Source organism: Erpetoichthys calabaricus, chromosome 16 (genome assembly GCF_900747795.2).
Source record: "Erpetoichthys calabaricus chromosome 16, fErpCal1.3, whole genome shotgun sequence".
NCBI classification, from domain to species: Eukaryota; Metazoa; Chordata; class Cladistia; order Polypteriformes; family Polypteridae; genus Erpetoichthys; species Erpetoichthys calabaricus.
In genome coordinates this window covers 57,495,052-57,514,197 of record NC_041409.2, presented here as the reverse complement: position 1 = coordinate 57,514,197, position 19,146 = coordinate 57,495,052, and the positions used below count along the sequence as shown (strand labels likewise).

General features: G+C 40.2%; 2 protein-coding genes across 6 annotated transcripts in view; one reads left to right on the top strand and one right to left on the bottom strand.

Annotated features, from left to right (window-relative positions):
- The window catches only part of txndc16 (thioredoxin domain containing 16), a 131,798-nt gene extending 119,711 nt beyond the window's left edge, over nt 1–12,087 (bottom strand). The window contains exons 1-8 of one of the 5 annotated variants that reach the window (XM_051919953.1): nt 12,001–12,066; nt 11,364–11,526; nt 11,136–11,206; nt 8,914–9,101; nt 7,378–7,460; nt 7,114–7,187; nt 6,676–6,750; nt 1,051–1,172 (exon numbers count right to left, since the gene is read on the bottom strand). In XM_051919953.1, coding sequence (XP_051775913.1) covers nt 1,051–1,172; nt 6,676–6,750; nt 7,114–7,187; nt 7,378–7,460; nt 8,914–9,073 — 514 coding nt within the window. In that variant the 5' untranslated portion in view covers nt 9,074–9,101; nt 11,136–11,206; nt 11,364–11,526; nt 12,001–12,066. Of the gene's footprint in view, nt 1–1,050; nt 1,173–6,675; nt 6,751–7,113; nt 7,188–7,377; nt 7,461–8,913; nt 9,102–11,135; nt 11,207–11,363; nt 11,527–12,000 lie in introns of all 5 variants that reach the window. The other 4 variants (XM_051919954.1, XM_051919955.1, XM_051919956.1 and 1 more) reach the window with 4 other exon arrangements.
- A 367-nt stretch (nt 12,088–12,454) lies between these two features.
- The window catches only part of gpr137c (G protein-coupled receptor 137c), a 47,879-nt gene continuing 41,187 nt past the window's right edge, over nt 12,455–19,146 (top strand). Inside the window, exon 1 of the mRNA XM_028821477.2 lies at nt 12,455–13,084. Within this exon, the coding sequence (XP_028677310.1) occupies nt 12,716–13,084 (369 nt within the window). The 5' untranslated portion in view covers nt 12,455–12,715. The remainder of the gene's footprint in view (nt 13,085–19,146) is intronic.

Here is a 19,146-nt window from a genome sequence, read left to right as displayed (position 1 = left end):
ATCAGAAACTTTGTTAAACAGAACCTGCCCAATCTTTCTCACCTCCCACCAACCTCTATGCCAGAAAAAATATTGATCAGTCTTGAGGACTCAGACAGCATTTCTATAATATATAAAACTATTTTACAGTCCCTCCCTTTCAAAGATCCAAGAGGAGAGTGGGAAAAGGATCTCTCACTCAATACTTCAGAAAAGGAGTGGAAAGTAGCAATGCAGAGAATCCACTTGAGATCCATATGTGCAAAGCATACAATTATTCAACTCAAAATTATATAAATCGAGAACATCCGTCTCATTTAAAATTGTCCAAAATGTTTCCAGGGCAAGATCCAACCTGCGAATGTTGCAATCAAGTTCCAGCCTCACTGGGCCACATGTTCTGAACCTGCACCAAATTAACATCATTCTGGACCAAAATCTTTAAATGCCTATTAGACAGCCTTGGTATCACAATCCCTCCTAATCCATTAACAGCTGTGTCTGGTGTGCTCCAAGATGGGCTTAAAGTGGAGAAGGACAAACAAACTGTAATTGCCTTTACTACACTATTGGCACGTTGACTTATCTTGCTCAGCTGGAAGAATCCTAACTCTCCTATTCTAAGTCAGTGGGTAACTGATGTTATGTACTATTTGAAAATGGAAAAAATCAAATTCTCACTTAGAGGATCTGTGCAGAACTTTTTCCAAACCTGGCAGTATCTAATCAATAACATTATTTAAAATAAGTTTTTAAAAGAAGTACTGAGGAAACAGATTCTCTCCCCCTTTTTTGCTCACCCCCCGTCCCCCCCATATTTATCATTGTTCACTTCTTAATTAATCTACTTACTTATTTTTACTACCTTCAAGTTTTATTCTGCTGGCTTAGCTCTTTTACTTAGGGGTGGGGGTTGATTTGTTTTCGATCTTATGTTTTAGAAATTGATGTATTTGTATGGAATGTTTTGTGATTTTAATAAAATCAATAAAATAAAAAAAAAATAAAAAATAAAGATTAAATAAGCAGTGCTGATTGGATATAGCAAAATACAATAAAAAAATCACGAACCTGGAATTCCTAGGGCCTGTACATGGGCAAAAACCACATCTGTCCTGCCTTTTGCTGCCTTTGTAAGGCTCTGCAGCTCTCCTGGTGTATGCACATATTTTACTTCATTGAAGAGAACAGCACTAAAATTAGGAAGTAAAAAAAAGACACACACACACTTCAGTAGACTTTTCTACTTTTAGGACAAAGAAGAAAATCTTAATCTGAGAAAGACTTAGAAATAATTAGTAAAATGAAATTACTGCTAATGCAAAAGTTAGTAGTACTGATACCTGTTATAACACACACACACACACACACTTTAAATTACGTCTGCACCACATATGTGAATGAAGAGGTATGTCCATAAGAATGTGCCCTGTGATGGATTAACAATTTGTTTAGGGTTGGTTTTCCCCTTGAGCTTGGAGTTGCCTTAATAGACTTCAGCCTCTGCGGTGTTTAGTTACTGATAAGTAAATGGATAGCAACTGGCCTTAAACAGAAAAGGCTCCTTAAGGATGCAGAAGAGAACAGAGGTCATTAAATTTAAAATATTCATTTTCTTTGACTGAAAAATGACTGTTGAGGAATGTTTAGAGCGACTTTCAGTAATAAAGACTTCTCAGCTTACAAAGGTTTTCCAAACAGTAACCGAGAAAATATTATTAAAATAGTCAGAAACAAATGCATTATCAGTAGGAGACAGCTGTGGACAAAACACACACTCAGCTATGATTAGAGAAGCATGGAAAAATAGATGAAAAACTCTTGATCATTTGACTACAAAATGTCAATCCAAAGCGAGAGCAGGAAGGTTTTCAAAAGAAAAAAATGTGTAAAAGAACTTCAGAGAAGGGTACACTTTCCAGGTTGAAGTGAACAGGTCACTTATTACACTTAAATGTATTTCTTCCAGTAAAGAGGTGCAATGAACACAAGCAATAGTCTAACTAAACATTGAATAGGGGACATCTTGTCAGAATCATGCAAGGAGGTGGTCTAAATAAAAACCTAGAGATGCACTTGGACAAAACAAAACTGGACTGCAAACAATGAAGGCACATAGAAAAAGGGCAAGAGTTGGATGTACATCTTGGAGACAGTGAAGTACAAGTAACAGCATTCCCTAACTGCCTCTATATTTAACAATCCATACCCTCATTAGGGAATATTTTTCTGAAATTTTATTATGCTAATTTTAAGAGGTTATGGACATGGAGGGTATGTATTAATTTTAATGTTCAGACAGAAGTGAAGTTTTTTTTCTGTATATCTCATTGTGGTTAATATGTATTACTACAATTTCCCCTTGGGTTCAATAAAGCATATTTCTCCCTTTACCTTGTACTCGTCAAGAAAATGAGTACATGTGTGGAGAATAACCAAAGACATCTACTGGTCTCAATGCTTATTTTTCACATTGACCTCATAAAGATGAAACATTAATTTAAATATACAACATAAAAACAGCTATAATCATCTTCCACAACCAACAAAAATACTTAAATAAGCATGAAATTAATGTCAACATCCTCTGAATTCAACATTCTCTAATCGAACAGCTAGAGAATAAAGTACTGTTAAAAAATCTGGAGTCCTGACAAGCTGTTTAACAGACAGAAAGAGGGAGATTACAAGATGATGTGGGTGTTAATTAAGAGTTAAAGATGTTTGGGTGTCACTATTACTACTACTGTGGATTCACTTTACTTTTCTAGATTTAAGGCCATAGGGTCTTGTTTGACCTTCTGGACTTTAATATATGGTTATCACTTACCTTCTTGTCTGTAATACAGTAGATATTTTAACTGTCCAAGTTAAAGTGTTTGAAATGATGCCACCCAGGAATTTGAAATTCACAATGATGTTGATTTATGGCTTTGCTTAAGCTATGCCATTTGATTAGTTAGGTCATTTATTTCTACAAACAGACATATTTTAAGAAGAGTTATATAACTGATTTCATCAACTAAGCTGACCAATTTTTAGTTGTCTTTTTTACCCTGTATTGAAGGATTTGTTATCCTAAAGTGTGCTCCTGAATGACAATATCCCATTCCACAGGGAACACATTGTCAACAAAGGGTTTGAAGAGTGCAATATAAGAAATCTGTTGCATTTGCTAGATCTCACCTCAACTGAGATATTCTGGATTGGTTCCTGATGGGACATTTTCAATCAAAATCTAAAAATACCATATGGTGAAATTTCTCATTAGATGAATGCTATGCCACTCCTTCCATAAAAGTGCATAGAATTTATGTACCCCTCCTCGAACCGCCACCTTATCGTGGTGGAGGGGTTTGTGTGTCCCAATGATCCTAGGAGCTCTGTTGTCCGGGGCTTTATGCCCCTGGTAGGGCCACCCAAGGCAAACTGGTCCTAGGTGAGGAATGTGACAAAGTGCGGTTCAACATAACCTCCTATGATGAATAAAAAATTTGGACAGCGTTTTCCCTCGCCCGGATGCGGGTCACCAGGGCCCACCTCTGGAGCCAGGCCTGGAGGTGGGGCTCGATGGAGAGCGCCTGGTGGCCAGGCTTGCACCCATGGGGCTCGGCCGGGCACAGCCCGAAGAGGCAACGTGGGTCCCCCTTTCCATGGGCTCACCACCTATGGGAGGGGCCAAGGAGGTCGGGTGCAGTGCGAGTTGGTTGGTGACAGAAGGCGGGGACCATGGCGGTCCAATCCTCGGCTACAGAAGCTGGCTCTTGGGACATGGAATGTCACCTCTCTGAAGGGGAAGGAGCCTGAGCTTGTGCGCAAAGTTGAGAGGTTCCGGCTAGATATAGTCGGGCTCACCTCGACGCACAACTTGGACTCTGGAACCAATCTCCTTGAGAGGGGCTGGACTCTGTACCACTCTGGAGTTGCCCCCGGTGAGAGGCGCCGAGCGGGTGTGGGCATAATTATTGCCCCCTGACTTGGAGCATGTCCATTGGGGTTTACCCCGGTGGACAAGAGGGCAGCCTCCTTCCGCCTTCAGGTGGGGGGATGGGCCCTAACTGTTGTTTGTGCGTATGCAGTTCGGAGTACTCACCCTTTTTGGAGTCCCTGGAGGGAGTGCTAGAGGGCATACCTTCTGGGGACTCCCTCGTACTGCTGGGAGACTTCAATGCTCACGTGGGCAATGACAGTGAGACCTGGAAGGGTGTGATTGGGAGGAATGGCCCCCCCGATCTGAACCCGAGTGGTGTTTTGTTATTGGACTTCTGTGCTCATCACGGATTGTCCATAACAAACACCATGTTCAAGCATAGGGGTGTTCATATGTGCACTTGGCACCAGGACACCCTAGGCCTCAGTTCGATGATCGACGTTGTGGTTGTGTCGTCGGACTTGTGGCCACATGTCTTGGACACTCAGGTGAAGAGAGGGGTGGAGCTGTCAACTGATCACCACCTGGTGGCGAGTTGGCTTCGATGGTGGGAGAGGATGCTGGTCAGGCCTGGTAGGCCCAAACGTGTTGTGAGGGTCTGCTGGGAACGTCTGGCAGAGCCCCCTGTCAGAAGCAGCTTCAACTCCCACCTCCGGCAGAACTTCGACCACATCCCGAAGGAGGTGGGGGACATTGAGTCCGAATGGGCCATGTTCTGTGCCTCTATTGTTGAGGCGGCTGACTGGAGCTGTGACCGTAAAGTGGTCGGTGCCTGTCGTGGCAGCAATCCCCGAACTCGTTGGTGGACACATGCGGTGAGGGATGCTGTCAAGCTAAAGAAGGAATCCTACCGGTCCGTTCTGTCCTGTGGGACACTGGAGGCAGCTAATGGGTACCGGCAGGCCAAGCGGAATGCGACTTCGGTGGTTGCTGAGGCAAAAACTTGGGCATGGGAGGAGTTTGGGGAGACCATGGAGAACGACTTTGGGACGGCTTCGAGGAGATTCTGGTCCACCGTCCGGCATCTCAGGAGGGGGAAGCAGTGCAGTGTCAACACTGTATATGGTGGGGATGGTGCACTGCTGACCTCGACTCGGGACGTTGTGGGTCAGTGGGGGGAGTACTTCGAAGACCTCCTCAATCCCACTAACATGCCTTCCAATGAGGAAGCAGAGCCTGGGGACTCGGAGGTGGGCTCCTCCATCTCTGGGACTGAGGTCACCGAGGTAGTCAAAGAACTCCTTGGTGGCAGGGCCCCGGGGGTGGATGAGATACGTCCAGAGTTCCTCAAAGCTCTGGATGTTGTAGGGCTGTCTTGGTTGACACATCTCTGCAACATCGCATGGACATCAGGGACAGTGCCTCTGGATTGGCAGACCGGGGTGGTGGTCCCCCTCTTTAAGAAGGGGGACTGGAGGGTGTGTTCCAACTACAGAAGGATGACACTCCTCAGCCTCCCTGGAAAATTCTATTTGGGGGTTCTGGAGAGTAGGGTCCGTCAGATAGTCGAACCTCGGATTCAGGAGGGACAGTGTGGTTTTCATCCTGGTCGCGGAACAGTGGACCAGCTCTACACCCTTAGCAGAGTCCTGCAGGGTGCATGGGAGTTCGCCCAACCAGTCTACATGTGTTTTGTGGACTTGGAAAAGGCGTTCAACCGTGTCCCTTGGGGAATCCTGTGGGGGGTGCTCCGGGAGTATGGGGTTCCGGACCCCCTGATAAGGGCTGTTCGGTCCCTGTACAACCGGTGTCAGAGCTTGGTCCGCATTGCCGACAGTCACCGATTTTGTTCATAACTTTTATGGACAGAATTTCTAGGCACAGCCAGGTGTTGAGGGGGTCCAGTTTGGTGGACTCAGGATTGGGTCACTGCTTTTTGCAGATGTTGTCCTGTTTGCTTCATCAGGCCGTGATCTTCAGCTCTCTCTGGATCGGTTCGCAGCGGAGTGTGAAGCGGCTGGGATGGGAATCAGCACCTCCAAATCCTCAAAGTGGAGGAGTTCAAGTATCTCGGGGTCTTGTTCACGAGTGAGTGAAGAATGGAGCGTGAGATTGACAGGCACATTGGTGTGGCGCCCGCAGTGATGCGGGCTCTGCATCGGTCTGTCATGGTGAAAAAGGAGCTGAGCCATAAGGCAAAGCTCTCAATTTACCGGTCGATCGATGTTCCTACCCTCACCTATGGTCATGAGCTATGGGTAGTGACCAAAAGAACGAGATCTCGAATACAAGCGGCTGAAATGAGTTTCCTCCACAGGGTGTCTGGGCTCTCCCTTAAAGATAGGGTGAGAAGCTCAGTCATCCGGGAGGGGCTCAGAGTAGAGCCGCTGCTCCTCCGCATCAAGAGGAGTCAGATGAGGTGGCTTGGGCATCTGATCAGGATGCCTCCCTGGTGAGGTGTTCCGGGTACGTCCAACTGGGAGGAGGCCCCGGGGAAGACCCAGGACATGCTGGAGGGACTATGTCTCCCGGCTGGCCTGGGAACGCCGTGGGATTCTCCCGGAAGAGCTAGAAGAAGTGGCCGTGAAGAGGGAAGTCTGGGTATCTGTGCTCAAGCTGCTGCCCCCGCGACCCGACCTCGGATAAGCGGAAGAGGATGGATGGATGGATGAGAATTTACGTAAGGGAGATCATTTTGTAGCTGATGGTTGCCAAATACCTGTTTAGGGTTATTTACTTTGGAATTTCCTAATTTATGTTAGTTATTTGTAGCTTAGTTTTGCTTGCCATTAAATTATAATATTCTGAATATGGATTATACTCACAAGAGAACATGAGCCACAATGGCATTCACATCAAAAACTGTATCAGTTACAAAGGTTTGTAATATTTGTCCAGCTCTGAAATAAAAAAAAGACATTATATCTTATGAATTGAAATCATCCATTGACCTGAAATGTGGTTCAAAACCTAGGCATAAAGTTTGAGACATAAGACATAAAATAAGGTGTACAGCTAAAATCTCTGCAGGACAAAAAGCATTAGACGGAAACACAATAAAAATTATGTATCAAATAAATAAAGCTTGGACAGGGGAAAAAAGAAAAACACAAATGATCCCAGGTACAGTACTAAATTATGCTGAAGTGCTAGAACAAAAAGGCCTATCAGCCTCAAGGGGTGCTGTCACCTAGCAAAGGTAAACCACAGCAGGAGGAATGAATATGCTGGATTGCAAAGACCGACAATACTGTATAACTTACCTAAATAAATGTACTTTATTCAACACATGTTCACTCGTGCAGTATTTTGTGATATTCTCTTTTGTACAATTCACCTTAACAAAAAATATAAAAAAAATTAAGAACATTCTTATAAATTACTTGTTTTAAGCTAAAAGTCCACTAAAGAGCATGAATATGAAGGACTTCACCAAGGGAGTGATTCCACTTAAAACATTCACTAAATGTTACATACGTACTCATTAAATTAGGTTTTTAAATTTTATCATACTAATGTAAATTTACCTTAGCAGTCAAAATGCCATAATCTTCCAAGACTTCTGCCGACATGTCAAACTCTTTAAGAAACAATTCGATTGGTGCATTGACTAGAAAATCAAAATCAAAACAACTGTAATAATGATAACATAAAAGGTTCCTTTTCAAGGAGATAAATCACCATCATTCATGCTTCATAACCATTATTAAGAGGCACAGCCCATCATGACAACAATGAGTGCAAGAAAGGAAACAAATATGGCTAGGATCAATGCCACTTCACACTCATATAGCCTTGAAAAACTTCAAAATATTAATGTCCTATACAGAAAGAATTACCAAAAAAAAAAAAAACTTACTTTTAGTGTACCGTAATTGCACTGTTTGACTAAAACAAAATTAAGAGGGTAATTGCACTTTTTCTAATATGTACATTAGGTTAATATCTGATCTGTTTATTTCAGTGGTATTTGGCATATGTCTGATAGGCAGAACTCACTCTCAACTTCAATGATTTTTTTTTTTTTTTTTGATAATAATTTTTCCCATCATGTCAGTGGAGTGGCAACGAGTCCTAAGAAGGGACAGCTAGCTAGGCCAACATCTTTCTCAGCTGGTTAGAAGAGCATTTCTTTTCTTCATATCGAGACTTTGTACCAGACCTGCAAAAAAGATATATTGCTGATGGTGTTGGTGCTGCCTCCTGCTCCATAAGCCAGCTACAGGAATACTACTGTAATCTACAATATATACTAGCTTGTAACCAAACTAGTATAATAAATTACACTAGATTTAAACTTTTGTTGTAAAAGATCCTTACCAAATAACTAAAATAAACCATAAGCTGCTGACAGTATTCAAATATGCTAAAGAATCATAATACCACACAACAACAAAAAAATGTATTTATGGCATTTTAAATCTGCATTTCTTTTAGCTGAATCTTTAGACTTACTATAATACTGGCTAATTATGCTGCCTAAATTTTTTTGATTGTCAGTTATCTTCCATGTTTAATTGGTTCATTTTTTTATATTCTCATTTGTTTCCTACATTTTCAGGAACACTGAGAACACTGCATTCATGAGCCTTTCTTAGACTTTTATGGATACAATTTCTGAGGTGGCCTTAAGGCTGTCTCACTCACTCACCTAAGGTTAAGTAGCTGTACACAGTTCAAGTTGGAGAGAAAGTACTAACCCCCCCCCCCCATCCCCCCCCCCCATCTTTATCATGAAAAGGTCAACAAAATTCCACCCATAATGGAAGTTTTGCCCAATGTCAATATGATTAGCTTTGAATCCAAGACTGTAAGCTGAACTAAAGGAGATTAGTAGAAGGATAGGAGGATAATTTTAACATTAATTTCTCTTTCAGTAATTTCTGTAAAGGCTTTCACTTAGAAATAAATCATACTTATGGAATTTCATATATTTTTATTTTAGGCTACTCACACAAGCACCTTACAAGAATAATGTGCAACTTCTATATAATGTGTTGTTACAAATTAAGATCTTTAAACTTGTTCTTTATTTAAGGTTCTTTAAAACTTAATATTCTTACCTTTATTACCAAAGTATACGAGCCACGTCTTTCCAGAGTTTAAAATCTCCGCAAAATTAGTCATCATAAGTTGTCTTGGCTGAGATGAGCAGTTGTTGATCATTACTATGTCGCTTAAATATATCAGACTGATGACTAACATTAGGTTTTGTCTTGACATTTTGAAATTTTCATGTCCAGTTTGACTCCTAAATAAATAAAAACCACAAATAAAGGATATCCAATATAGTGCTCCATTTTTTTATGATGAAGGGACAGTTTGGCCTATATTTTATTTAAAAATATTACACATAACACAACACAAATGACTATTGTATCTTATCTAAACATTTGTGATCATTGCTGATACTGCAAATAAAGAATTTAAAAGGGTTTTTTTTAATCTTTGAGATTCCATTCCACTCTTTAAATTGATTTAATTTTCCAAATAAAAATAAATATTTTTACTGTAGCAAATGAAAATGAATTCAAACAGAAAATGCCTTAAGTAGGGACTAGCATTTATTGTAATTGATTTAAAATTTGTAACCTGTTACAGGGGACCAACAAACTGCTTCTTAAATAGAATATCTTAAGTAGAGATCTGTGTGAGACTTATTTTATCTTTCATACATATATCATACAATTTCAGTGATCATTCCTCTGCCTTGCCATGTACAGACCTTCACATGATTGTACAAAAGGTTTTTGTAGCATCATGCAACAGCAAAATACATTGTGATATAGCATTGACTTTTTTTTCCCCCCCAGTTGTCCGCAACATTCAACAATGTCCTTTTAATAGGAATTTTACTGCAAACATTACCACAAAGAAACTGTATAATTCTTACACTAAGCAGAATTTTGTGTGGTACATGATTAAACAGTTACATTATTAATATGACAGGAAAGGGAAAAGATTGATATGGATGTCCAGACAAATGTTACATGGCAGTAGTAATAGGGAAACATGTTTTGAAATGTAATCATTTAAGTGTCTAGTTACTGATTCATTTTCCCAAATAATACCAATATATGTGGCCATGTGCATATTTATCAGTATTTATCACTGAGGTTTCAGTTATCCTTTTCATAAAGGTTTTATTCAATGAACTAGAACTTAAACCCTAAGTTGTACATTTAAAATAAAAAAAGATATAAATCAAAACTTCTGGCTATTTTATCATTAGCTTTACCAATGTACAGTATATGAATGTGGTCAGTTTAAACTGTAAATAGTACCTAATGTTATTTTTTTATTTTTCACTCATATATTTTGTATTCATTTTACTCAACAAAAGGGAAGACAAAATACACGTCTATCTTTATTGCCCTAAATTCACTCCCACCAGACACACCACATACACTATATCAGCTCATTCAATCTCTACACTATTAATCTGTTACATGGGTTAGATCAGTAGTCTCATACTCCGGTCCTAGAGGGCCGCAGTGGCTGCAGGTTTTCATTATAAACCTTTTCTTAATTAGTGACTGGTTGTTGTTGTGCAATTTTAGATGTTTTTCTACTCACCACAGTTGTACAGAGTGGTTATCCGAGTTACTGTAACCGTTCTCTCAGCTCAGACCAGTCTGGCCATTCTCCTCTGACCTCTCTGATCAACAAGGCATTTCCATCTGCAGAAGTGCCACTCAATGGGTGTTTTTTTGTGTTTCACATCATTTAGAGTAAACTCTAGACGAGTCTAGAGACTGTTTTGTAGGAAAATCCCAGGAGATCATCAGTTGCAGAAATGCTCAAACCAGTCCATGTGGTACCAACAATCATGAACTAACATTTCCCACAGTTCCCCAATCTGGTGTTTGATGTGAACATTAACTAAAGCTCCCAACCTGTATCTGCATGGCTTTAGGCATGGCACTGCTGCCACATGATTGGATAATTGTATGGATAAGCAGGTGAACAGGTGTTCCTAATAATTTTCTCAATGAGTGTACTTTGTAGTTACCATCAATACAGTAAAATTAAATCTTAACTTATTTTACAAATGAAAAGGTTTGTAACTACAATTCATCTTATATAAGGCTGTGGTACCTACTTTTAGTTTTGAATAATTTATTGTTTTGGAACAATTGAAAAATTAAAACAGTTCGGTTTATATCTGAAGAATTTGTGTTAGTTTTCAAGTGGGGCCAACTATTTGCCCAATTTCTAAGCACATCAACACAATTAAAAACAGTTCAGAAATAATTCTGGATAAAAAAATAACAATAATACTAACCAATTACTTACTCCAGCTTCACTTAAAATTTAGGATGTGCACCTGTCTAGGGATTCTTAGCGACTGCGAATCTGAAAGGAAATAAATGGTTTAAGCTATACGATCATATTATCAATAATGATAGAAAAAATACACATGGGCGGCTTGCTTCAAATCCGTTCTCTAAAAAAAGCTTACGTTTCACCTAATGATTTCGTAATAATAATAAGTCATTCCAGTACAACTCACATATTATTAGCATTCTCAGTCGTCTAGTATCACTTCAGTTCTGGGTCTTCTTGTAGCACTGGGACCACCTGATTGACGGATATATCAAAATGGTTGGAGGTACGTGGACAGCGTTATAGCACTCTTCAGTCCTGAAGGAGAGCTTCTGTCCTTCTGTTGCCTCCTTTAATTCCAAACGTACTTTCTGTTAGATCATGTTGATGAAGTTCACAGGTTAAGCATATACTGTACTGTACTTTAAATGTCTAGATATGATGAGGGACTAGTGGTGTACATGCTACCATCGATTCAAGGACTGGGCAGCATGTCGCATTATCATTTAACAAAGACTCTGCCCCCGACGCTGCAGAGAATCTTTCCTAAGCAGCTGAGGCAGGACACCGTGTAGTTCTGGGGATTCAATATGTCGCACTTTTCACAGAGTTGTGTGTGTGCAGTCTGTTATGTACGCTCTCGTGTCAAAAATACACTAGATGAAACAGTTACAAACACACAACCTATCAATTTTACACCGTTGAAACGTTTTGTTCCAAACAATAAGACTTTCAAAAGCATCTTAAACAAATTATATCTCCAACGTTTTTTAACTCCTTGGACCTCCTACGTATAACTTAATGCATGAAAATGATTTACTTACTCGTTATGTATTGAACCCCATGCTCGCTTTAGTGCGCTTCCGGCAACAGTTCCTCGACAGACAACAATTTAAGCCAATGAGCTCAAACAAATAAATCCAAAAGCACGCTCACGCAAAGTGGGGCGTGTCATATTTAAACTAAAGAAGGTTTTTGGCCAATTACAAGCTTAAGTCAAAGCACTGATGTCATCAGCATCCATTTAAAAAGTTGAGAACGGTGATTGGGTTGAAGTAAGCCAATGGGAATCTCAAACTGCAAACATGGGCGGAACCGCAGTGAAGCGCTCGATACTGCGCGCCATTATGGATCATAAGAACCATCTGGCTAATTCGGTTCACATGACGGGAAGAGCCAATATGGTGAAGACAGGCGCGCAGTTGCACCGTTAAACTTGTGCCGGATGAGGGGAGGGGCTACGTTGATCAGCTGATTGACTCCCCCAGCCTGTTTTTCTGAGTTTTCGGGATTTTTAGCGCAGGAGAAAAAGCTGTTGGTCGGAGATGCTGGAGGTTTTAGAGAGAAAACGTCTGAAATTATCACTGTTTGTTTTCGTATTTATGTTTAGTAAAATGTAGATGACTTGTTCTTATCTTTTAACAAAATTCGAACATGTATATTTTTAAACCGAATAAAATCGCATAAAAAGTTAAGGCCTTTTTAAAAATAATCGAAGAGGACTTGAATTTGTCTGCTTCGATTTTAGTTGTGGAATGAATGATGCTGCTATCAGGGAGCCAGATGTTGAGCTCGGTGACGGAATCACCCCCCCAAGCTACCGTGTCCCCCGCGGTGGAGTTGGGGTTAACGGTGCTATACATCACTCTTTACTCGCTCCTCTTCGTGTTTGTTTACTTGCAGCTGTGGCTCATTTTGCACTATGGACATAAACGCTTCAGCTACCAGAGCGTGTTTCTCTTCTTGTGCTTGCTGTGGTCAGCGCTCCGGACGACCCTCTTCTCATTTTACTTCAGAAACGTTCTTCAAGCGAACCATTTGCAACCGCTGCCCTACTGGCTTCTCTACTGCTTCCCAGTCTGCCTACAGTTCTTCACGCTCTGCCTGCTCAACCTGTACTTCGCACAGGTGAGTCGTGGCCAAACTGTGATCTGTGGGGAGTGTGTGTGTTAAGTTGAGCCTGCAAGTTGGGGGTAAGCAACAAGAGACAAAAAAGAACTTGCGCAGCGGGCTGGAGAGACTACTGAAAGATGAGTGACGACAAGCATGTCGTACTAATGTCAAGACGGGGGTGATGGTAAGAGCGAGAACGCAAGGGAGGCAACTGCAGGCGTAGAAATCATTAGAGTACGAGAGATTCAAAACTCGTTTTATTATAGGTAACCATGCCGAGGTGGTTGTTCTGTTATGTATTTAGAACACAACAAGTTTTGAAAGTAAATTTTGACGTCTTCTGAGGGGACACAGGGTATACGACCAACTGGGTATGGGTTTTGCAAGGAAGGACCTAAGTGAGTACATGCTCGGTGAAAAGGAAAAGCAGCTCAAGTCAGGAGATGATGGCTACAGTATGCGAGTTGTTGATTAAAGGAGGAAAGAGTTATTTTTGTGTATGAATTTATTTGAACAGAGAATAATCAATGCCAGCCTGATCTTCCCAGAGGTAAAACTGATTTAAACCTTTCAGTGGTTTCTACCCTTACTTTGAACTAACAGAGTGAAATGTCAGTATTTGTATTAATACAGACTGGAATTAAATACGAAAGTGGCAATTCTTAAGAAACACTGTGAGACTGACCTCCAGTGTCATTCTGTTTTATATGGCACCATGCGCTGTTGTGTGTCACCTCAATACACATGTCATGCACTTTTCTTACTTAAGACTGGCGGTATTATAGTTTAAGCACAGAGCGCCCAGGGTCAGAGGATGTGCTGTGAGTTTGTGAACCTTTAGTCTTGTATCGTTTTCATATCCTCGGATAGTATGTCACACTGATTGACGAGTGTACACGGCCTAATTGGTAAGACTCAAGGGATACACAAAAAAAAAAAACTACCTATAGCATTCACCAAGGTCCAAAAAGTTTACATTTAGGATACTGCTTTTTGGGATGAAGACCAGTATAGTAATATTTAGTATGAGAAGACTTGCATAGTAAAAACTTTGTATTTACCATATGACAGTGGGAAAAGCAATACATGCTAAAGTTAGAATTTGTATTAAATTACAATATACAATTGAAAGGATGAGTAAGTGATTTGAACATCTCCTTTTTAGTACTTTCTATTAGAATAGATGTATACACTGTCATAATGTTTCTGGGAGCCCCTGCTGTGTAGAGAGCCTGTTTTGTTTGTCTTTGTTTTTAACAGATAGATAATACAAGTAGTAAATTGTGAAACCTAACACATTTTGCTAGGTGCAAAAACACATAAAACAAGGTGTACAGACAGTTATGTGTATAATATACAAAACACAAAAAGCTAATTGGCTGTCTTTAGTTTTTCTTCCAGAGGTTGAATGCTTCAGTGGAATTTGATTAAAGCACCATTTGTTACAAATTATGATTTTTGTATATAAATGTTTCATCACTTTTTTCAGAAATGTTCAAAAATTATGAAAGAGAAGTACAGATAGTATAAATAGAATCAGTGACAAAATTAGCTCAAGATGAAAGAGTGACAGTATATATGAACATGTCGTTTGGTAGATTGTCCCCTGTCCATTGTTGTTTCTGATTTGTGCTTAATATAACAATGATAGGCTTTGTGTCCCATCCCACAAATAGACTTGTATCCAGGGTTGGCCGCTGTCTAGCACCCAGTGCTTGTGTAATAGGCATAAACTCCATGCAAGAACCCTGAAATTGGTCAAGTAGGTACAATAGTGAATGGATGAATGGAAGTTTGGTCTCTCTGTGATCTTGCAACAGGAAAGGTAGGTTAATGAAATGAATAAATACGTAGATGAAAAATGTTATGATTATTGCAACATCATTTTATTAATATGTGCAATTAAGCTAAGTTAATATTTGGTCATGAAAGTTTTTGGTATAAAAAGAAATATGTTTGAAATTTGCATGCCTGATTTGTTATTGGAAATTCCTCTAGAAGAAGGGAGTTCAGGTACTAAAAAGACTGTTCCCATTATTTCTCTGTATTTTTATCTTTCATACCAGATCACATTATAGGTGGTTTGTTAGTGAACCATGTTGATAAGATTAAAAAAAAAAGGCATACAACGAAGCAGTAAGAATTGGTCAAATAATCTGACAGTAAGTACCCTTATTAGCAAAAGGTTTGGTGGGACAGAAATGGTGGTGTGGTGTGAGTGATCGTAATTTGTTTGCCTGTACCATATCATTTTCCATTCATGTTCTTCTTGGATTTTTTTTTTTTTTTTTTTTTTTTTTTAAATAAAAGGAACTGGACCTGCTATTATGCAGTGGAGCATAGAACAAGAGACTTGCCTTAAAGTAAATGTGAGCTGTGGCATTTTTTCCAATCAAGTGCAAGATCTGCCATCTGTATCAGTACCAACACAGCATTGTATTAGGAGTCCCAGACCCCCCCATGTATAAGTATAGGAGTTCAGTCTCTATGAAAATGTGCTTTGCCCCACCATCTATGCACAATCATGACAAAATTCAATACTTATGGATTCACCAGAGATGGCTCACCACTAATGTTTGCACTAGTGTAGAGATACTTGTACTAAGTTTCCCGCCCATCTTTAAATTAAGCACTTGTGTCCATCTTCCAAAAAAAAAAAAGAGCTTAATATGAAACATGCGATTTATAGGTATTGTCATTTTAAAACCAAATAGAGTGTGACACTACAAACTAGGACTTTTTCCTTCAGAGCTCCTGAAGGACAATTCATGTTGAATATAGAATATTGCACATGCACAAGCTGATGCAATCCTGAGAAGCAAGAAATTTAGTCATTTTTCTCTGAGATTTTCAGTCTAAGACTTAATGTTAACCAGTCAGGGACAGTCTTAGTGTGTGTCCATGAAACTAGTCATGTAGTTTTGACATTCCCAGTGACTCGGACAGACCAGCCTGCAGCTCAGTTTGTCTTAAGTTATAAGGGCAGTCTTGTGTGTGTGTGTGAGAGGTGACAAGAAATGAGTGCTCAATGGAAATAAAATGTATGCAATGCATCCACAAGAATAGAAGAAACACAGTATATTCCGAAGAGAGGTCTTTTCTGTATAAATTAAAAGTAAAAAAGCAGAGATTCTGGCTAAACTCACCATGCATAGAAAGCTTTCATACAGACACTGGTGCTGCCAGCTAGCATGATAATTTGGAAATTTTGAAGGTATGCTGGGAAGTTGTTATGGAGCCATGTTATTTTTTTCTTCCTCTGCCCTTCCTAGTCCTCTAATCTGACACCCTCAAGTCAGTAAGATGCACCAACGACAGTCGTTATATTTGTCTAGTCCCAGTAGAGGTTATATAATGTGCCGCCAGCTTAAGTTACAGTATTTTCAAGCTAATGTGAATTATTTGATTGCTCTGGTCCAGACTGGCCAGTTTCTCACATTGGGTATAAATCTAGCCACAGCTGCAGAGAAGCTCTATGAGTAACAGAAATATAATAATCACACCTCAGAAAATGCATTTATAGATTGCTAAACTCTGTGTGCACCAAAGAGAAAACGGGTAATGTCACTAAATAAAAAACAAAAATGGTGGCTTGTGATTCATTACAGGTTTGTGTACCTGATTGAATGTTGGTGGTAGGGTTGTAGTAATTGCAGCATGTTTTGGGTGCGTGTGAATGTTGAGTAATTTATGTAAATGTACTACATTGATATTGTACTTCTACCTCCATAACAAAGCATATTTATGCCACCTCACAAATTTAAACACCCCTTTTCACCTGTTCAAGCAAAAGCTTAAATATGAAACATTCTAGTCTCAATTATTGGTTCATTTACTATATGTATTACAAGTATAGGGTCCATCTCCTAAGGACACACCCAGAGCTACAGTGCATCCGGAAAGTATTCACAGCGCATCACTTTTTCCACATTTTGTTATGTAACAGCCTTATTCCAAAATGGATTAAATTCTTTTTTTTTTCTCAGAATTCTACATACAACACCTCAAGTAAACTTTTTTCACGTTGTCATTATGGGATTTTTGCAAATTTATTAAAAATTAAAAAATTGAGAGAGCACATGTACATAAGTATTCACAGCCTTTGCCATGAAGCTCAAAATTGAGCTCAGGTGCATCCGGTTTCCCTTGATCATCCTTGAGATGTTTCTTCAGCTTAATTGGAGTCCACCTGTGGTAAATTCAGTTGATTGGACATGATTTGGAAAGGCACACACCTGTCTATATAAGGTCCCACAGTTGACAGTTCGTGTCAGAACACAAACCAAGCATGAAGTCAAAGGAATTGTCTGTAGACCTCAGAGACAGGATTGTCTCGAGGCACAAATCTGGGGAAGGTTATAGAAAAATTTCTGCTGCTTTTGAAGGTCCCAATGAGCACAGTGGCCTCCATCATCCGTAAGTGGAAGAAGTTCGAAACCACCAGGACTCTTCCTAGAGCTGGCCGGCTATCTAAACTGAGCGATCAGGGGAGAAGGGCCTTAGTCAGGGAGGTGACCAAGAACCCGATGGTCACTCTGTCAGAGCTCCAGAGATCCTCTGTGGAGAGAGGAGAACCTTCCAGAAGGACAACCATCTCTGCAGCAATCCACCAATCAGGCCTGTATGGTAGAGTGGCCAGACGGAAGCCACTCCTTAGTAAAAGGCACATGGCAGCCCGCCTGGAGTTTGCCAAAAGGCACCTGAAGGACTCTCAGACCATGAGAAAGAAAATTCTCTGGTGTGATGAGACAAAGATTGAACTCTTTGGTGTGAATGCCAGGCGTCACGTTTGGAGGAAACCTGGCACCATCCCTACAGTGAAGCATCGTGGTGGCAGCATCATGCTGTGGGAATGTTTTTAGCGGCAGGAACTGGGAGACTAGTCAGGATAAAGGGAAAAATGACTGCAGCAATGTACAGAGACATCCTGGATGAAAACCTGCTCCAGAGCGCTCTTGACCTCAGACTGGGGCGACGGTTCATCTTTCAGCAGGACAACGACCCTAAGCACACAGCCAAGATATCAAAGGAGTGGCTTCAGGGCAACTCTGTGAATGTCCTTGAGTGGCCCAGCCAGAGCCCAGACTTGAATCCGATTGAACATCTCTGGAGAGATCTTAAAATGGCTGTGCACCGACGCTTCCCATCCAACCTGATGGAGCTTGAGAGGTGCTGCAAAGAGGAATGGGCGGAACTGGCCAAGGATAGGTGTGCCAAGCTTGTGGCATCATATTCAAAAAGACTTGAGGCTGTAATTGCTGCCAAAGGTGCATTGACAAAGTATTGAGCAAAGGCTGTGAATACTTATGTACATGGGATTTCTCAGTTTTTTTATTTTTAATAAATTTGCAAAAACCTCAAGTAAACTTTTTTCACGTTGTCATTATGGGGTGTTGTGTGTAGAATTCTGAGGAAAAAAATGAATTTAATCCATTTTAGAATAAGGCTGTAACATAACAAAATGTGATGCACTGTGAATACTTTCCGGATGCACTGTAAATATACATGATGCACTGGTGTGTGTGTGTGTGAAATGGGTATTGTAAGTTTTAAAGTCTGCTTGTGTCGGTGAAAGTGATTTTTGCATTTAAATAAGGGATTCAAACAGTACCCAGTTTTTTTTTTTTTTTTTGTTTGTTTTTTTTTCCCTGGAGTAACAAATATACTCCAGAAAGAATCTTTGTTCTTGCTTCTTCATGCTGTTGAAATGGCATAGATCCCATGAATCTGATCTTTCTTGTAAGATATCATCAGTTGTGATTGCAATATAATGTTGTGGGTGTTATTTTTATTTTATATTGTCCCTCAACACAAGTTCTGTAGAGCAACATTTAAATAAACCTAGACACCTGAACAACATTGCTGAATGGGTGCTTCATTCCTGGCAGCAGTGTACCCCTTGAAAATTGACGTTTTTGGTAAGGTAATGCCACATTCTGCTACACTAGGAAGATCCCAGTTCCAGGAACGTGACAGTTCTTTTAGCTATAGAATGTTTGGAATGAGACAAAGAAGCTATTGAAATCGGAAATAAGCTACCAGCTAATCTGACCAAATATGTAGTATATTGTTTGGCA